Source organism: Oncorhynchus mykiss, chromosome 9 (genome assembly GCF_013265735.2).
Source record: "Oncorhynchus mykiss isolate Arlee chromosome 9, USDA_OmykA_1.1, whole genome shotgun sequence".
NCBI lineage: Eukaryota > Metazoa > Chordata > Actinopteri > Salmoniformes > Salmonidae > Oncorhynchus > Oncorhynchus mykiss.
This window is the reverse complement of record NC_048573.1, coordinates 59,871,522-59,890,119: the sequence shown is the minus strand read 5'-3', so window position 1 is coordinate 59,890,119 and position 18,598 is coordinate 59,871,522. Positions and strand designations below refer to the sequence as shown.

Below are 18,598 nucleotides of genomic sequence, written 5' to 3'. Positions count from 1 at the left end.
AGAAGGCATTTCACCATATAAGTTTTGTGCAGTGGGGAAAGTGCCTGTGAACAAGGAGTGGTTAACAATAGCTTTCACTTCTTCAGATATGCAATTAAAAACGGTTTTGAAAAGGGGGGGGGCTTGGATCGAGAAGGAAAGTTTAAGAGTGAAATTGTGAAATGACTTTCCTGAGCATGTCTGTGTCAACCAGGGAAAATAAATCCATTGTGCCTTTACCTGGCAGGCTAGGGCACAAATCAAACTTTAATCAAGTCTGACACTAAGCCTAATGTTGGTTATCTTGTCTCTGAAATATGCCGTAAACTCATCACATTTAGATGTGGAGGAAAGTTCACATAGGTTAAAGGGGGTAGGATTTATCAGGCCATCAAATCGTCGAGAAGAGCACTCTCGAAATATTCGGAATGATCAAATTAGAAACATTTGCAAAACTGTAATGGCATAGACGGCCTTCCATAATATTCTCACCTGCTCCTCAAAAGCCTCGTCTAAATGTTCGGCTGTTGATACCTCTTGTCGGCTTCCATTTGACATCCTGTCTGTCGTATTCGATGGCGTTTCCACTGTGCCTCTGAGAGATGGTCGAGCCCTTGTCCCGAACTCCAGCAGAGGCAGACAGACAAATACTGCGAGCGTCAGTAGAGGTGACATCCTAGAAATTAACTGCAGAAAGCAATATGGAGGCAAGTTTATTCAAAAGTCACGTACCGTGAACAGTCTCAACTTCTTAATGCTTCCAGTTTGTTTATCATTTAGTCTGCCAAATTGTAACACGCAGCGAAACGCTACAAAATTGCCAAACTTTATACAGTCCGTGAAACAACAAAATCGTACAGATTTTATTATGCCTACAGGCTACTCACACGGGTTGTTTTTCCCAGTCCTGAAGTACATCTTCTCTTGCCCTGCTGATCTGAGGGTTGAAGAGCCTGGGGTTATTGTCTTTTGGTTTTCTGTGTTAATATTATAACGACACGTTAACTGAGTCATGAAACAGATAAGGGAGGCCGCAAAGCATTACTCAAGGCAATTGACCTACCTTTTCCAATACAGCAGGATGGTTTGCCCTGCTCAAGGCACGTGAGAAGTGTTCTTAATATCCATGTCCTGGAACAGAGTTGTTGCAATAACTGGGCTACTGCAACATCTTCAACCAGTATAATAATAGTTGGAGGATCTAACAATGTAGCTAGCCTAAAAAGGGTTGAATTGAATTAATATCCACAAAAATAATAATTAGCTGAATTCTCAACCTTTCTTGTGATAGGCCTACCCTATGCAAATTGTTATCACTTTAAAGGGGCAAGCTGCAGTTGCTACGCTTGTTACGCCAATGTTTGTAAACATTGTACATGCAAACAAACACTGCACAGGCTTAAAACATACTTACAACTATAACCTTGATTTATTGGCTGGGCAGTCCTTGCATCCATTGCTCTGTTTATTACTTTGAGAGTGGTTACATGTCTCTAGGCCCACAGCTCAGCTTTTTACCAAAACAGAGGTGGGGTGACCCTTTTCTTATTGTTTCAACCACAGATTGCCCCTTTTTAAATGTTGAAGAATACATTACAGGTAAGTAGTAATATCTCACAATCATTCATAAAAGAGAAGGATGAGTGGGTCTAATGGGATAATAGATTATGAGTCTGATTTTAACAGAAGTCCAAAGAGGAGAACTCTTGAACCCCAGAGCCACCACACCCTCTCCTGGGCTTTATAAGTGGGATGCACTGTTGAGCGATACATCCCGGGGTGTTTGTGCTGATTGTACGGAGATTGTGACAGCCGGTTAAATGGCGTCCCTTGAGAAGGCAAGAACAATATGTATGTCAGGGGAAGTGCAGTATTATCCTAAGGAGACTAATACTTGGAATTCGGAGGAGGAATGGAAGGAAGGAAAAGAGGCAGGTCTAAGAGAGAGAGAGGTACCAACTGAAAGCTGACCAAGTGAAGGGGAAGATTCTCTGTGTTTGTGATGCTCGTCATTTGATGTGACGCAGACAGGGTGGCGTGACTGGTGAAACAGAACAGTCATTGTCTGTTCTTTTGCATTTTGATGTTGAGTCTTTGCCCGACAAAGTGATTTTTTTGTGCCGAATACATTACGTTGTTACAGGTGTCAAGCTTATGGGCATGTGGCGGCAGTCTGTAGAAGGGACGTTCCTAGGTGTGAGAAGTGTGCAGAAGGACAAAGGAATGTGTAGCATTGGGGAAATTAGTGGTATGTGTTAATTGTAGTGCCCATGGGTGCCCATGGGGCTGGGGATCAAAAATGTCCTGTGCGAGAGAGGTAGGTTGATGTTTCCAGGGTTAGAGTAGAAGTTGTCACATGCTGAGGCAGTGAAGAAAGTAGAGGAAGATGGGTCAAGGGGGGTGGATCCTGAGAGGAGTGGTGTGAGTAGTATATGAACCAGTACAGAGGGATAAAACAAGTAATATATGTTTCAGTAAGATTGGATTTTTGGCATTTATAGCAATGGTTATCAACTGTACTGCAGGGATGGAACGTAAGTCGCAGAAAATAGAGGTTTTGGTGGCAGCTGCAGAGAGGTATTGGGGTGTGCGAGATTTGATGTCAGAAGAGTTACAGGGTGTGTTAAGTGGTGGTGTCCCATCCTTTCAGGTTGTTGGGCTGAAGTAGGAATAAATCGATTTAAATAGTGGAGTATGGCATAATTTTTTTTTTAACGTGTATTTCTTTTCGATGGTAGGGTATTTTTTTTATTCGTAATTTTTTTCAAGCGAAGTATAATTGAGTTTTACTCCAGTCTAGTAGGTGGCGGTAATGCAGCATTTATTGGATGCCAACCTACTTTAAACCTCATTCGAGAAGAAGACACCCTCTCCTGGCTGGTTCATCGATGGCCTTTGGGAGCCAAAATATGATGGTTGTCTTGACCCCACAAGAGGCAGTGACACCCTGAAAAGTGAGTGGTCCCCCTGTGTGTAATCTCCCAGAGGACTCTAGGAGTCTGCCACTTGCACAGGAAAATGGAGCCCCCCCCGATTGGCCCCAAACTTGAGAGCCCGTATCCAAAGCTGAATTACAAAGAAGATTTTGTGATTTCTCCCCCCCCCCCCCAATTATGTCAACAGAAAAACGAAAGAAAATATTTTTTATCCTAAATGTTTTAATATCATTTGATTTCAATAATTTCGGACACCCCAAGCTCTGGTTGCATAGCACCGCGAGGAGATGTAGGAGTGGCTTGCTTGCTAAACCAGCTACTATACCTAGTTAGCAGAGAGGTCTGAAATTGTCGCAGCAATTTTGCTTGTGCCTCAAACACGTAAGTTTTCATTCCGATCACAGATTATTATATATATTTTTTAAAATGGTTACAGTCTGATATAGCTAGCAAGTCAACAACAGTTGGCTAGCTAATGTTAGCTAGTCAGCTGCAGTGCTAGCTAGGTAGCCAGCATTAACTAGCTAGTTGGGTTTAACGTTAGCTATTTTCTAAACAAAAAAACGAATGTTGACTCCTTGGTGGCAACTTGCTAACTAACTAGCAGCTAGCTAGTAAAACAAAAATATATTTAAGCTACAGTGCATTCGTATATCTAGTAGTGGCTAACGTTAGATTGCTAACCAACTAACATTAGCTAGCTAGATTGAGCTGGCTATCACAGTCTGTAAAATGCCCTGTAATATCAGATAGCTAGATATGCGAAAAGGATCTCTTATTTAACCACTCCTCAAACCCACCCCCCTGCCATAACGTTACTGAAAATAGGTCACTGGTCAGCTTGAACAACACGAGCTTCCACTCATATAATGGGAGGCTACACAGTTGGCATAAAGATTAGACAGCAAGGGTGTAAAACAGATTCTCAATTTCAGAAATATTGTCATTTTAATCTACCATTAGGAAATCGTTTTTCAGTTTAATATTATAATTCTGTCGTTCTAGCTTTCCCCACATGCCTTGATCAGTCTTCACCTGTATCTAGGAAAACACAATAGCCTAATGAACAGCCTAATTGGATTTAAACTACAGTCTATCATCTATAGTAGCTACACTACATTACCAAAAGTATGTGAACACCTGTTCGTTGAACATCTCATTCCAAAATCATGGTCATTAATATAGAGTTGGTCCACGTTGAAAGTCACTGAGCTCTTCAGTAATGCCATTCTACTGCCAATGTTTGTCTATTGAGATTGCATGGCTGTGTGCTCGATTTTATACACCTGTCAGCAACAGGTGTGGCTAATTTTTAAAAATGTATTTTACCTTTATTTAACTAGACAAGTCAGTTAAGAACAAATTCTTATTTTCAATGACGGCCTAGGAACAGTGGGTTAACTGCCTGTTCAGGGGCAGAACGACAGATTTGTACCTTGTCAGCTCGGGGATTTGAACTTGCAACCTTTCGGTCCAAAGCTCTAACCACTAGGCTACCCTGCCGCTCCAAAATAGCCAAATCCAGTAATTTGAAGGGGTGTCCACATACTTTCAACTCTCAACCACCACTTGAGAAGATAAACCATAGTCAGATCGAACTACGCTGATGCCCTGTTTCATCATCTTCAGTGTGCCAGAAAGACCATATATTTAGATACTAGCTAGATGTTATCGCAGTGCCCCACTTATTTTACAGCTGATCTACCAATCATTGATTTCATTGTCATGCACTTCAGGTGACAATATTACAGATGTGTGTACCTGCACTGTGCCTGGGCTGAGAAGCATAATAATTATTTAATTGTACCTTTTATTTAACCAGGTAAGCTAGTTGAACAAGTTCTCATTTACAACTGCGACCTGGCCAAGATAAAGCAAAGCAGTGTGACACAAACAACAGAGTTACACATGCAATAAACAAGCGTACAGTCAATAACACAATAGAAAAAAAGAAAGTCTATATGCAGTGTGTGCAAATGGCGTGAGGTAGGCAATAAATAGGCCATAGTACCAAAATAATTACAATTTGCAGATTAACACTGGAGTGATAAATGAGCAGACGATGTGCAAGTAGAGATACTGGTGTGCAAAAGAGCAGAAAAGTAAATAAAAACAATATGGGGATGAGGTAGGTAGATTGGGTGGGCTATTTACAGATGGACTATGTACAGCTGCAGCGATCGGTTAGCTGCTCAGATAGCTGAGGTTTAAAGTTAGTGAGGGAAATATAAGTCTCCAGCTTCAGCGATTTTTGCAATTTGTTCCAGTCACTGGCAGCAGAGAACTGGAAGGAAAGGCAGTCAAAGGAGGTGTTGGCTTTGGGGATGACCAGTGAGATATACAGTGGGGCAAAAAAGTATTTAGTCAGCCACCAATTGTGCAAGTTCTCCCACTTAAAAAGATGAGGCCTGTAATTTTCATCATAGGTACACTTCAACTATGACAGACAAAATGAGAAAAAAATCCAGAAAATCACATTGTAGGTTATTATTGAATTTATTTGCAAATTATGGTGGAAAATAAGTATTTGGTCACCTACAAACAAGCAAGATTTCTGGCTCTCACAGACCTGTAACTTCTTCTTTAAGAGGCTCATCTGTCCTCCACTCGTTACCTGTATTAATGGCACCTGTTTGAACTTGTTATCAGTATAAAATACACTTGTCCACAACCTCACAGTCACACTTCAAACTCCACTATGGCCAAGACCAAAGAGCTGTCAAAGGACACCAGAAACAATTGTAGACCTGCACCAGGCTGGGAAGACTGAATCTGCAATAGGTAAGCAGCTTGGTTTGAAGAAATCAACTGTGGGAGAAATTATTAGGAAATGGAAGACATACAAGACCACTGATAATCTCCCTCGATCTGGGGCTCCACGCAAGATCTCACCCCGTGGGGTCAAAATGATCACAAGAACGGTGAGCAAAAATCCCAGAACCACACGGGGGGGACCTAGTGAATGACCTGCAAGGAGCTGGGACCAAAGTAACAAAGCCTACCATCAGCAAGGGCATTGAAGATTAAACGTGGCTGGGTCTTTCAGCATGACAATGATCCCAAACACACCGCCCGGGCAATGAAGGAGTGGCTTCGTAAGAAGCATTTCAAGGTCCCGGAGAGGCCTAGCCAGTCTCCAGATCTCAACCCCATTGAAAATCTTTGGAGGGAGTTGAAAGTCTGTTGCCCAGCAACAGCCCCAAAACATCACTGCTCTAGAGGAGATCTGCATGGAGGAATGGGCCAAAATACCAGCAACAGTGTGTGAAAACCTTGTGAAGACTTACAGAAAACGTTTGACCTCTGTCATTGCCAACAAAGGGTATATAAAAGTATTGACAAACTTTTGTTATTGACCAAATACTTATTTTCCATCATAATTTGCTAATTAATTAAAAATCCTACAATGTGATTTTCTGGATTTTTTTTTTCTCATTTTGTCTGTCATAGTTGAAGTGTACCGATGATAAATTACAGGCCTCATCTTTTTAAGTGGGAGAACTTGCACAATTAGTGGCTGACTAAATACTTTTTTTGCCCCACTGTACCTGCTGGAGCACATGCTACGGGTGGGTGTTGTTATCATGACCAGTTAGCTGAGATAAGGTGGAGCTTTACCTAGCATAGACTTCTAGATGACCTGGAGCAAGTGGGTCTGGCGACGAATATGTAGCGAGGGCCAGCCGACAAGAGCATACAGTTCGCAGTGGTGGGTGGTATAAGGGGCTTTGGTAACAAAACGGATGGCACTGTTAGACTGCATCCAGTTTGCTGAGTAGAGTATTGGAAGCTATTTTGTAAAGGACATCGTCTAGGATCGGTAGGATAGTCAGTTTTACTAGGGTAAGTTTGGTGGCGTGAGTGAAGGAGGCACCCCTCAGCAGGAAAAACAGAACTAGACAATAATTTGTGCCAGGTGTGATATCCCTTCTAAATAGCTCGGGATAATGTACCTATCGACTCAGTAAGGCCCGCAGGCTAGTCTTTTTTAAATTATTTAAAAAAAAATGTTTTATTGGTATGTAACTTATGAAAGTTGTATTGCCAATTTTTTTTGTGTTTAAACACCACTTTAAACGTGTACATGACACTGCAACAAAATTGCCCCATGGGGACAATAAAGTCAGTAAGTAAGGTCCAGTAAATGTATTAAATGCCTGCAAATGTGCTTCCCAGTTAGACTCAGCTATGTGTCTGATTGAGTCTGTCTCTCCATACAGTGTGCCATCCAAACCACTCCATGTGACCTTTAACAGTCCTGCTGAATAGGAGAAATGAGGACCATTTGTGAGTGAGGTACCACTACTGCTTTTCTTTTGTTCACTCACTAATTCTCTCAAGCTACTGGCTTGAGCCACTCCAAATGGTTTAGTATGATGATATAGCTGAAGTTGTTTAATATGGTAACAAGGCTTGACCTTGAAGTTATGTTAATTGCACAGGATAAAGTGGGTATGTTCATTTTGCTGCATTTCTTCTGCAGATATCCCATAAACACTCCTGGACAGGTTTGCATTGGTGAGATGGATTTTCTCCCGGCATTGACTCACCTATGCCTTGTATTCTGCAGAAATTGGTGTGTATCAGTGATGTGCCATGGGGTACGACGTCACCAGGTTCCAAGGGGAGGTGGATGAAGACCTGCTTTGTCCCATCTGCAGCATGGTACTGGAGGAGCCAGTGCAGGTTAATGGCCTACTATACCTCCTATACCGCTGGACCAGATCTATTACAAGGACTTATTTTGTTTATCCTTTATTTAGACAGGTTGTCACAGTTCTTAATATAGACCTTTCACTGATTTCAAACAATATACTTATTTTCCCATCTTCCCTTTTCCCATCTCCGCTCCTTTTTCTCCTATGTCTAGGCCCCACACTGTGAGCATGCCTTCTGCAACGCCTGCATCACCCAGTGGTTCAACCAGCAGCAGATCTGTCCTGTGGACCGCAGCGTGGTGACACTGGCTCACCTCCGGCCTGTGCCCCGCATCATGCGCAACATGCTCTCCAAACTCCAAATCGCTTGTGACAACGCTGGCTTCGGCTGCCCAGCCACACTGCGGCTAGATCAACTGCAGTCTCACCTGAAGGACTGCGAGCACAACCCCAAAAGACCTGTCAACTGTGAGGAGGGCTGTGGGTAGGTGACATTAGAGCACATTACACAGCAAGGTAGACCAGACAGAATGGGAAAACATGGCTGTGACTTTTGAGTTGCTGGGCATGCCGCACCACCACTGCAGAATGTGACATTACCTAGTCTTGTATTTATTATTTAGTATTGTAGTGGTCTCTAGAGTGACGTAGTGGCTTTAATTTCATAATGTCACAATCTCGCCGCAGGCTGGAGATGCCGAAAGATGAGATGTGCAACCACAACTGCATCAAGCACTTACGTGGCGTGGTACAGCAGCAGCAGACCAAGATCTCTGAACTAGAGAAAAATGCTGCAGAGCACAAACACCAGCTGGGGGAACAAGTAAGCACACACACACTCTCATGTTGCATACATATACCCCAGTAGAGGCTGCTGAGGGGAGAACGGCTCATAAATGGCTGGAACGGCATGAATGGAATGGCATCAAACACATGGAAACCATGTGTTTGATGTACACTGCTCAAAAAAATAAAGGGAACACTTAAACAACACAATGTAACTCCAAGTCAATCACACTTCTGTGAAATCAAACTGTCCACTTAGGAAGCAACACTGATTGACAATACATTTCACATGCTGTTGTGCAAATGGAATAGACAACAGGTGGAAATTATAGGCAATTAGCAAGACACCCCCAATAAAGGAGTGGTTCTGCAGGTGGTGACCACAGACCACTTCTCAGTTCCTATGCTTCCTGGCTGATGTTTTGGTCACTTTTGAATGCTGGCGGTGCTTTCACTCTAGTGGTAGCATGAGACGGAGTCTACAACCCACACAAGTGGCTCAGGTAGTGCAGCTCATCCAGGATGGCACATCAATGCAAGAAGGTTTGCTGTGTCTGTCAGTGTAGTGTCCAGAGCATAGAGGCGCTACCAGGAGACGGGCCAGTACATCAGGAGACGTGGAGAAGGTCGTAGGAGGGCAACAACCCAGCAGCAGGACCAGCAGCAGGACCGCTTACAGCCCAACAGCGTGCAGGACGTTTGGCATTTGCCAGAGAACACCAAGATTGGCAAATTCGCCACTGGCGCCCTGTGCTCTTCACAGATGAAAGCAGGTTCACACTGAGCACATGTGACAGAGTCTGGAGACGCCTTGGAGAACGTTCTGCTGCCTGCAACATCCTCCAGCATGACCGGTTTGGCGGTGGGTCAGTCATGGTGTGGGGTGGCATTTCTTTGGGGGGCCGCACAGCCCTCCATGTGCTCGCCAGAGGTAGCCTGACTGCCATTAGGTACCGAGATGAGATCCTCAGACCCCTTGTGAGACCATATGCTGGTGCGGTTGGCCCTAGGTTCCTCCTAATGCAAGACAATGCTAGACCTCATGTGGCTGGAGTGTGTCAGCAGTTCCTGCAAGAGGAAGGCATTGATGCTATGGACTGGCCCGCCCGTTCCCCAGACCTGAATCCAATTGAGCACATCTGTGACATCATGTCTCGCTCCATCCACCAATGCCACGTTGCACCACAGACTGTTCAGGAGTTGGCGGATGCTTTAGTCCAGGTCTGGGAGGAGATCCCTCAGGAGACCATCTGCCACCTCATCAGGAGCATGCCCAGGCGTTGTAGGTAGGTCATACAGGCACGTGGAGGCCACACACACTACTGAGCCTCATTTTGACTTGTTTTAAGGACATTACATCAAAGTTGGATCAGCCTGTAGTGTGGTTTTCCACTTTAATTTTGTGTGACTCCAAATCCAGACCTCCATGGGTTGATAAATTTGATTTCCATTGATCATTTGTGTTGTTGTCAGCACATTCAACTATGTTAAGAAAAAAGTATTTAATAAGAATATTTCATTCATTCAGATCTAGGATGTGTTATTTTAGTGTTCCCTTTATTTTTTTGAGCAGTGTATTTGATACCATTCTGCTCCAACCATTATCACGAGCCCGTCCTCCCCAATTAAGGCTCCACCAACCTCCTGTGATATACCTGTATGCAAATCCATTAGTGCTCTGTTCCTCAATGTTCAGGGATCTGGTGTGTGTGTGTTTCTTCCATTGTCAGAAACGGGACATCCAGCTGCTAAAAGCAAACATGAGAGCAATACGCAGTGCAAACCCCAACATGCAGAACCTGGAGGAGAGCATTGAGTACAACGAGATCCTGGAGTGAGTTTACTCTCCTGTCCCTTTGGCCCTCTCCTCTAGAATATTTTCAGGAGTTTTAGCACTTGATTTCAGCCTCAAGTCTATTATGTTGGATATTGTTTGACTGCTACAATCATTCAAACTCACTTTAAAAATCACATTTATTAAGCCCTTTTTACATTAGCGTGTTGTCACAGTGCTTTAGAGCTAAAGATCCTATTCCACATCTCACCTGTTCCTGACCTGCCCAACAGATGGGTCAACTCCCTCCAACCTGTGCGGGTGACGCGCTGGGGCGGGATGATCTCCACGCCAGATGCAGTTCTCCAGGCGGTCATCAAGCGTTCGCTCATCGACAGCGGCTGTCCTCTGTCCATCATTAACGAGCTGATTGAGAACGCCCACGAAAGGAATTGGCCGCAGGGCCTGGCCACGCTGGAGACGCGGCAGATGAACCGGCGCTACTATGAAAACTACGTGGCCAAGCGGATCCCTGGGAAACAGGCGGTGGTGGTGATGGCCTGTGAGAACCAACACATGGGAGAGGACATGATCCTAGAGCCTGGCCTGGTCATGATCTTTGCCCATGGAGTGGAGGAGATCTTATAAGTAGATCTTATAATAACCCAACACTAGGAGCAGGGGGTCTAGCATGGCAGAGAGGAGTGCAAACCGGACATTTTGATTCTTGAGTTATTACTCATCTCTAAAAAATATCATAAAAAAATACTCCTTCTCAATTGAATGGTAATAATGGGTCTATTTCTTAATGACAGTTGATATGTCAGTTTGTCTCTAAAGATAAGTGGTTATAGGGGAAATGAAAATATCTCAATGGCTCCTAAAATGAACAGAAGAGTATTACTTACATATGAGCTTATTTAATATCTTTGCCTTAAAAGGACATTTCAAATACACCTGGAAAGAGAACTTAACTGATAATACCCAGGATATTCTAAGATGGAATGTTTGAGAGTCGCATAATAAAAAGCTATACCTGATCTCCTAGGCTTCTCGGGTTCCCCCCATCCTACACCTTGTACTATGTAAATTAATTCATATAAAAAAATTCATGTAAATACAAATATTATATTGAAAAAAAATACACATTCTCAAGCTATTCTTGTTATACAGTAATTAGACTGTGGATTTTGTCAGTTGGCATCCATGTGTTTAAGGATGCTGCTCTGGACATTTTGCTCACTTCAGCGTTGTTTTTTGCTAATCATGTCATGACAGTTGTACGCCATGATGTTTTGCTTCTCGTTTATTACATTTTTGTTGTGCCATGCATTTTATTTATAGATTTTGAAGACCTGCTGGGGCGGGATCTCCACACCAGAAGCAGTATGCTTGAAGATGTTTTTTTGTGTTATGTAAATACATTTGTCATTTTAGAAAATTGAAGTTCATTGCTTCCGTTGTACTTAGTGAACATGAAGTTGGGTCCAATTGACGTTAAACCATTGGAATGTAACATTGTGTAGTTTTACCTGTTTTATTTTATAAATGGTTGATGCTTGTTTGTGTTGATATTAATTGACAATTTCTTATTTTTACCAAACTATTTTATCTAAAAGCTTTGAATTATTGAATGATAGAGTGACAAGGGACTTGATCTAAAGACATGCAGTCGAAAACAACCATGTGGAAATCTAACTTCAATGCTACTTCGTTAGTGTCACCATAATGAGATACATTTGGATTGAGTTGTCATTTTGTGTCCTTTTATCTTTTGTGCTGTGGGGTAAAGATGAAGGAAAAAATAAAATTGTGATCTTGATTGTCATCATGGTACAGTACTGCATGGCTTTTTTCTCATGCCATTGAGTCATTCCTACATGCAGGGCCTCTATACATCATGATTTCTGATGATTAGCACTCTAAGCAGCAGCCTATCTGGCAATGCTCACTCTGTCCACCCACACAAACACCCACATGGTCAGACATTGTGCATGTCTACAGCAGCAGTGTCTAGTGAGCTCTTGCCAGCAGCCCATACTCTATTGAGGCCTTTCCTTTTAAATCTTTCCCTTTGTTGTGAATGGTTGGAATATCATGCGATTTGCCAAAGGGCATGCTTTTGTTATTGTGCCTGAAAATCCTCTGGTTCATCATCTGGTATTAAATGATCTAATGGATTGAGACACCTTTTTACTTGTATGCCAATAATTGTACTGTTGGACTGGATTTTACAATGCACAACTGTTTGTTCAGTGATTCAACCTCAAATTCACACCATCAAAGGGTCAGAATCAATAATTAGGCTACTGTCAGTCCATCATTGCCTCAACACACTTATGGGACTGCTGTCACATTCGATTATCTATAGATGTTCCATAATATAGGCTACTAATGTAACAAAGCAGTTGGGAGCTCATAGGCCTAATGTCTCGAGCACACTGACAGTGTCATTGCATTTTGTTAAACCAGCTACGTTTGACTGCAGCGGCTTTTATAGAGCGTTCTGTGTGGTCCATACATTGGATTTCTCGAACTTACGCCTTGATCACACCGACGGTGTTATTGCGCAAAATGGTGAGCAGCAGCACCTGGATAAGTGTGCAATAAAAGTTCAACATTCCCCTTCTACTACCAATTCTGTCAAGCGGTCTACAGTTTGAAGCATACTTTCGATAAATCCAATGTAAGCACCACAGAGAACGCACCGCAACTGCCTCTGCAAGCAATGTTGCAAGGAAATTAGAAATGAATGTTCTTTTGGTGCACCAAAATGCAAAGAGCTGTCTGTGATCGAGGCGTTATTCGTTACACTGTATGTGTAGATGGCTTGACAGAAATGGTAGCAGAAGGTGAATGTTGAACTTTTGTTGCACACTATCCAGATGATGCTGCGTACCATTTTGCGCATGACACTGTAGGTGTGATCGAGGCTTGCTATTTATTTTACATAGCACACCCACCTGTGCCAAACGCGTTGATCACACCGACAGTGTTTTTGCGCAAAATGGCACGCAGCATCATCTAGATATGTGTATAACAAAAGTTCGTCACCTTCTGCTACCAGTTCTGTCAAGCCGTCTGCACATACAGTGAGATAAATCCAACGTATGCACTACATAGAGCGCACTGCAACTGCAACGCAATGCTGCAAGGCAAACGCCAGCGTTCCATTGAAAATGAATGTACCTCTGGTGTACCAAAAATCAATAACCCTATCCGTGTGAACGAGGCGAAACTGGTCCAGACTTCTTGGCGGAAGATGTACTGTAGTTCGCCATTTGAAAATCAAATGTAGGAAAAAATTCCTATCGATTGCAACTGAATTTGTCCATCGCTGCTCTATTATATAGCCTAGGGCACATAAATGATAAGAGAAGAACGCACATCCATATACTAGAGTAGACTGGGGTAAATGGGGCAAGCCCAATGTAGACTACATCCCCGCGTTAGTCAAAGTGCCCGCAGATGACAGTTCGAGGCGGTGCTTTGCTTTTTTTAATAGCTAGGGAGGGGTAAATCGCTGAGTCGGGCGTGGCAGTCAGCCAATCTTTCTTGTTATCTCTGGGTAAATGAAAGCTGACAGCTAGACTATCTTTCTTGCAGCGTCCACAGACAATTTCCGTCGATTTGCTGGGTGTAAAAACGTTGAATTGTGCCTCGATCCTCGCTGAGGAAATATCTTACCGGACGAACGGCACGACACTCCGTTTAAGGACGACAGACAGACAACGCTCATCATCGCGAAATATAGGTAAGCTAATTGATGCTCAAAACAGCCTCATTTAGAACTACTGGCTGAAGTTCTACGAATCGTGTATGCCTGTTCACAACTTTGCATACAGATATTGCCTGTGAATTTCGTTGCGCCGCTGCCAAGTTTGGGTAAGATACATATTTCATGGGAGAGACGGGATCCCTCGCCTCGCCCAACTGATCTGTTGGTTCTCTGGTTGGGCAAAACAGGCTACTTTTGAGTGGGATCCTACTGATACATCCAATGATGGGTTTCTATATACATTGGCTATATCTGCAGCTTCTGTTCCCATGTTTCTCCCCTTTGAAACCTATAGCCTAACCTTTAGACATGCTCCTCTTTAGACTATAGTTAACATAGGGCATGTTTTATAGACTAGTAGGAGAGATAAGCTACTAAGCATATACGTTTAATATATACTGTTTAAGGTTTTACATAGTGTTAAACTGTCACCCTTATGGCTCAATATTGTAGACCAGACAGGTTGGAGACAAGTTTTACAACTGCCTGTAGACAATGTTGGACCTATGGTCCTTGATGCAAGGAGCTATGTCTGGATGGAAAATGCAATTTTGGTTTATATGATTTTCATTAGCAATGTGACATCCTTGCAAATAACTTTTGACTTTGAATAATACAGTTACTTGCCATCTAAATGATTAAAACAACTGACAAAGCAACACACTGCTCAACACATAGTTGCACCATTTAAGACATGATGTTTGTCCCTTCTGATATATTTACTTCACTGTGTGCTTATTTCGCTTGGTATGTGTCTCCTTAATCAAGTTACCTATGGGTAAACTAGGTCTTCTGGCCATGCATTTAGAACATGTTGGCAAGTAGCAATCAGAGTTGAACTACATTTTGGGCTTTCATCAGGTTTCCTTTAACATTTTACATTTTTCTGGGTCATGCAACCACAAACAGTCACAGGGATGGTTCTGAAACTTTACATTTTGTCTTTTGAGTGAATTTCTGGCTGGACATATTGCCAGCATGATGTGGCCTAAAGGGTGCCTTGATAACCCTGCAAATAACTATTCCATTATTTGAACAACAGATTACCCAGAACATTTTAGGGATTTGAAACGACATGGTCATTTTTCATTGCTGGTGTAGTTTTTGCATTTCCATTCAAGTCAAGTGAGGTCATCAGTTCCTTTTTAAATCTATACCTTTTTAAATCTATACCATTTCCTGGTTTCCCTCCCCACTGGAAAATTGGTTGCCAAAAAACAGAAATGTTATCCTTGTTCAGGGAAAGACCGTCTCTTAATGAAAAAGTCATACTTAACCTGCACAGCTAAGTAATCACAGGGAAACACCGAGAGAGGCATTCCTGGTCAGGTCAACCTGTCGGTAAGGAAACAGACTATCTCTACAGACGGATCAGGAAGCGGGTCACACTATTGCTGCAGAGAAATTAAATGTAATTCATTAAATTAATCTAATAGGGATCTATAGAGCTTCTAGAGGGATTGTGTGTGTGTGTTTACGATCATGCAATCACACAATCTAAACATTTGATAATTTACTCCCTTTGCCCTATACACAGATTGTACATTTCAATGGTTTTACAATGGCAGTACAGTAAGAGTAAACAGATCCTCCAAACATGTGCCAACGCTCAGCGTGAAAGTGGCGTGGTTACTGGAGGGAAGGGTGCACCCTCACAAGTCCAGGCGGGTTTGTGTTTTTTTCTGTATTGTACGCACCACAGTGTTCCACGGGACTAACTCAACACAGCCTGCTGAATAGTATTTTTTTTTACGTCATAGACATTGTTTGGTTAATAAAAAAGGCAACAAGCTGTGCCTCGCCCACATTTGCCAGAAATGTGTGATTCATGCATAGGAGCCAAAGTCTTTCCACTCAGACAAACTCTGCCTAACATCTGCCATTTGTTGTTTATGTCTCAAATGTCATTAACCAAGTAATGGGTGAACTTCCAGTGATCCAAACTGTGTTATCAAGGAGTTGCACTCCAGCTCTGTGGTCAACACTCAATAAAAAAAAGTTTAAAAAAAGATGTAGCAAAACTCATGTCATAGGCTTTGTTTTATTTTGGATGAACCTTGAGAAGTGACGTTCTGAGCAAAGGGTCCATTTTAGAGCAAGGATATCAAACTCATTTAACCCCAGGGGGCGCATTCAGTCTTCAATGAGGTCTGGAGGGCCGCACTGAAAATTGGTTATATTTCCTGTGCAAAAAATAATCCTCTAACCATAGATTTTGGAATGTTCAATGCTCCCTGTCTAGCTTTCATTTTAGTGATTATTACCCAGCTGGACACTATGTTTGTAGGTCCATTATCATTTCTACAGTTTATTTGGTTTTAGTCATTTTGTCCCTTTAGTCATTTTTTTTCTTTCTCAAACCACCTGTGGGTCGGATTAGACCCCGTATGTTTAACACCCCTGATTTAGAGAGAGGGAGTATTCCCCCATTCACAGGATGAGTCACAGTGGCGTGGGAGGAGAATGGTGGTAGCGCCGGGGAACACTCATAGCTGCTGGCTGGCTGGCTTGGCTGAGGGCTCCCCCTGCCCTCCCTCCCGTTAGTCACTCGTGGCAATGCTCTGATGGAGCATAGCTGATGTAGGGAAACACTTTCCATAGCAACCAGTCCTTCCTTCTGTCTGCTAACCTACCTGATGTCATTTAGCTGGGTGCTTATATTTGTCCTATTTAAACACATGCACAAGTGTATTATAACCATGTGTGAATTGGAAATGTTTTTTTTGCATATCCCAACTCCCCCTGAGACACCCTCAGAGTGGGGTCACCCATGGTCACGGCCAGGGTCTGCCAATATCAACGGCGACGCTGGAGCAATTAGGGTTAAGTGTCTTGATCAAGGGCACATCGGCAAATTTTTTTCACCACCTCAGCTCTGGGATTCAAACTAGCTTCCTTTCCGTTTCTGGCCCAATGGTCTAACCGCTAGGCTACCTGCCACCCAGTATATAAGGGAGTATTAAGAACACAGAGGCATTCTACAGGCAGATAAGAACCTGCTGAGGTTTCTGATGTGCCTGGATGGATGGTTGCCTGGATCTCCCCCTTTCAGCTATACCAATCTACTCACCGGTTATCACAATCTGCATAATCCTGACGTGTGTGTGTGTGTGTGGTTGGGATGGGGGATATGAGGGGGGCCAGTTTGGTGCCCTTTTTTGACTTCACGTGCCTTTTTATATATAGTACACATTGTTCTGTCTGGTAGTAATTTCCAGTCTGCATGTAAAAATCTTGCATGCAAATGTCATATCTGATCAGGAAGTCGAATCAGATTTTACCCAGGTTGCTCGGTCTTAAATCATGGCAGACAAGGATGGTATACCGTCTGTCCGACATGAGGGAATGGAAACATGCATATGTCAGCGTGTTTCTTTGAAGGGCATGAAGAATGGCCATCTGCCATATTGCCACAGGCAAGGGTACACATCTAGAAGTAAAACTAGATTTTACGTCTTGTTTAGAAGCACATCTTTATTATGCTCTTAGAAATGTATTTTTTATGTTCACGTTAGCAGAAATGAGCAGTTCTGATTTGATTACTTATTTGAACTGTATGGTTAAGGCCCTAACAGGAATCCCAAAATGTTGCAGTATAAAACTAGTCATTGGAGTTGGTAGTTATCAAGATTCTTATTTAAAGGCACTTGCCTGCCATATTCTACTTTTTCCATCAACAAGTGCAGGTTGACATTTGTCATGAGTTTTGTCTTAGAGACAGAACTGAGTGATTTTCCCCCTTAGATAGGCTAGCTGCAAAGTCAAAATTGTCTATTAGGCAGGGTAGCCTAGTGGTTAGAGAGTTGGACTAGTTACCGGAAGGTTGCAAGTTCAAATCCCCGAGCTGACAAGGTACAAATCTGTCGTTCTGCCCCTGAACAGGCAGTTAACCCACTGTTCCCAGGCCGTCATCGAAAATAAGAATTTGTTCTTAACTGACTTGCCTAGTTAAATAAAGATAAAATAAATTGTACAAATGTAATGAAAACACATGCTTTTGGTCTTAATTTACAATTAGGGTTAGCAGTGTGGTTAGGTTTAAAATCTGATTTTAGGACTTTGTGGCTGTGCTAGCTAGTGAACTCTGCAGAGCTGCCTCCCAGATTCATGACAAAAAAAACAATAACCTGCTCAACAAGTGGCACTTTCCTGTCAAGTCTCTACTCCCTCAGCTGATTGGCTGCCTGAACAAAATTGCTAGGCAACGCTGCTAACCTTTTGAGGAGAATTGAGTTGGGACAGCGTGACCCTTTTGTTGGCACAGAGAGAGACAGTGGTTCCGCGTCACATGTAAAGGAGTGGGCGTTTAGGAGTTTAATTAGGTTTCAGTACTACTCCATGACTGACTGTTGACTTCTGACTGCTGTAGATATATACTGACTGGTCGACCTATATTCCTGCGGTGTTATTAGGGACTGGAACAATTTTTAAATGGAGATTATGGGTAATAAAATCATTGTATAATCTGGAAAACTGGGTCAGACATTTAAAGAACACAAAGAACAAAGCTTTGGTGAGACATACTCTTGAGACGTAGAATGTCTCTGGTGTGTCTGTGGCCTGATACTGCCTATTTAGAGCTTACTTTGAAGTACAGTGATCAGAGGTGTGAAGTGTTGCTTGAAACCGTTTATGCTTAGAAGTTATGCTACATTGTTTTGCTCATTGTTGTAATTTTGGAGTGGGA

General features: G+C 42.7%; 3 protein-coding genes across 9 annotated transcripts in view; 2 read left to right on the top strand and 1 right to left on the bottom strand.

Annotated features, from left to right (window-relative positions):
- LOC110532552 (zinc transporter ZIP10) overlaps nt 1-18,598 on the bottom strand; it is a 32,858-nt gene that overhangs the window by 12,129 nt on the left and 2,131 nt on the right. Inside the window, exons 2-4 of one of the 3 annotated variants that reach the window (XM_036988551.1) lie at nt 1,043-1,110; nt 867-916; nt 472-666 (exon numbers count right to left, since the gene is read on the bottom strand). In XM_036988551.1, coding sequence (XP_036844446.1) covers nt 472-654 — 183 coding nt within the window. In that variant the 5' untranslated portion in view covers nt 655-666; nt 867-916; nt 1,043-1,110. Of the gene's footprint in view, nt 1-471; nt 667-866; nt 957-1,042; nt 1,202-18,598 lie in introns of those variants that run through there. The other 2 variants (XM_021616542.2, XM_021616541.2) reach the window with 2 other exon arrangements.
- LOC110532551 (E3 ubiquitin-protein ligase NRDP1) lies at nt 625-11,961 on the top strand. Of its 5 annotated transcripts, none has more exons than XM_036988554.1 (7): nt 625-686; nt 7,136-7,211; nt 7,486-7,601; nt 7,786-8,057; nt 8,261-8,396; nt 10,090-10,193; nt 10,427-11,961. In XM_036988554.1, exons 3-7 carry the CDS (start codon nt 7,512-7,514, stop codon nt 10,779-10,781), a joined length of 957 nt encoding a protein of 318 aa, XP_036844449.1. In that variant the 5' UTR covers nt 625-686; nt 7,136-7,211; nt 7,486-7,511; the 3' UTR covers nt 10,782-11,961. The 5 variants fall into 5 exon arrangements, with proteins under 5 accessions (XP_036844449.1, XP_036844452.1, XP_036844448.1 ...); XM_036988557.1 differs by lacking the exon at nt 625-686 and adding an exon at nt 2,790-2,933 and having other exon boundaries at nt 7,136-7,202; XM_036988553.1 differs by lacking the exon at nt 625-686 and adding an exon at nt 2,790-2,933.
- LOC110532550 (diacylglycerol kinase alpha) overlaps nt 13,607-18,598 on the top strand; it is a 42,932-nt gene continuing 37,940 nt past the window's right edge. Inside the window, exon 1 of the mRNA XM_021616538.2 lies at nt 13,607-13,887. The gene's annotated coding sequence lies outside the window, so the exon portion shown is untranslated. The remainder of the gene's footprint in view (nt 13,888-18,598) is intronic.

Coding starts and splice junctions, on each gene's coding strand:
- LOC110532551 (XM_036988554.1), top strand. CDS start 7,512: ATGGGGTACGACGTCACCAGGTTCCAAGGGGAGGTGGATGAAGACCTG. Junction 7,602..7,785: donor TACTGGAGGAGCCAGTGCAG/GTTAATGGCCTA, acceptor TCCTATGTCTAG/GCCCCACACTGTGAGCATGC. Junction 8,397..10,089: donor AACACCAGCTGGGGGAACAA/GTAAGCACACAC, acceptor TTCCATTGTCAG/AAACGGGACATCCAGCTGCT.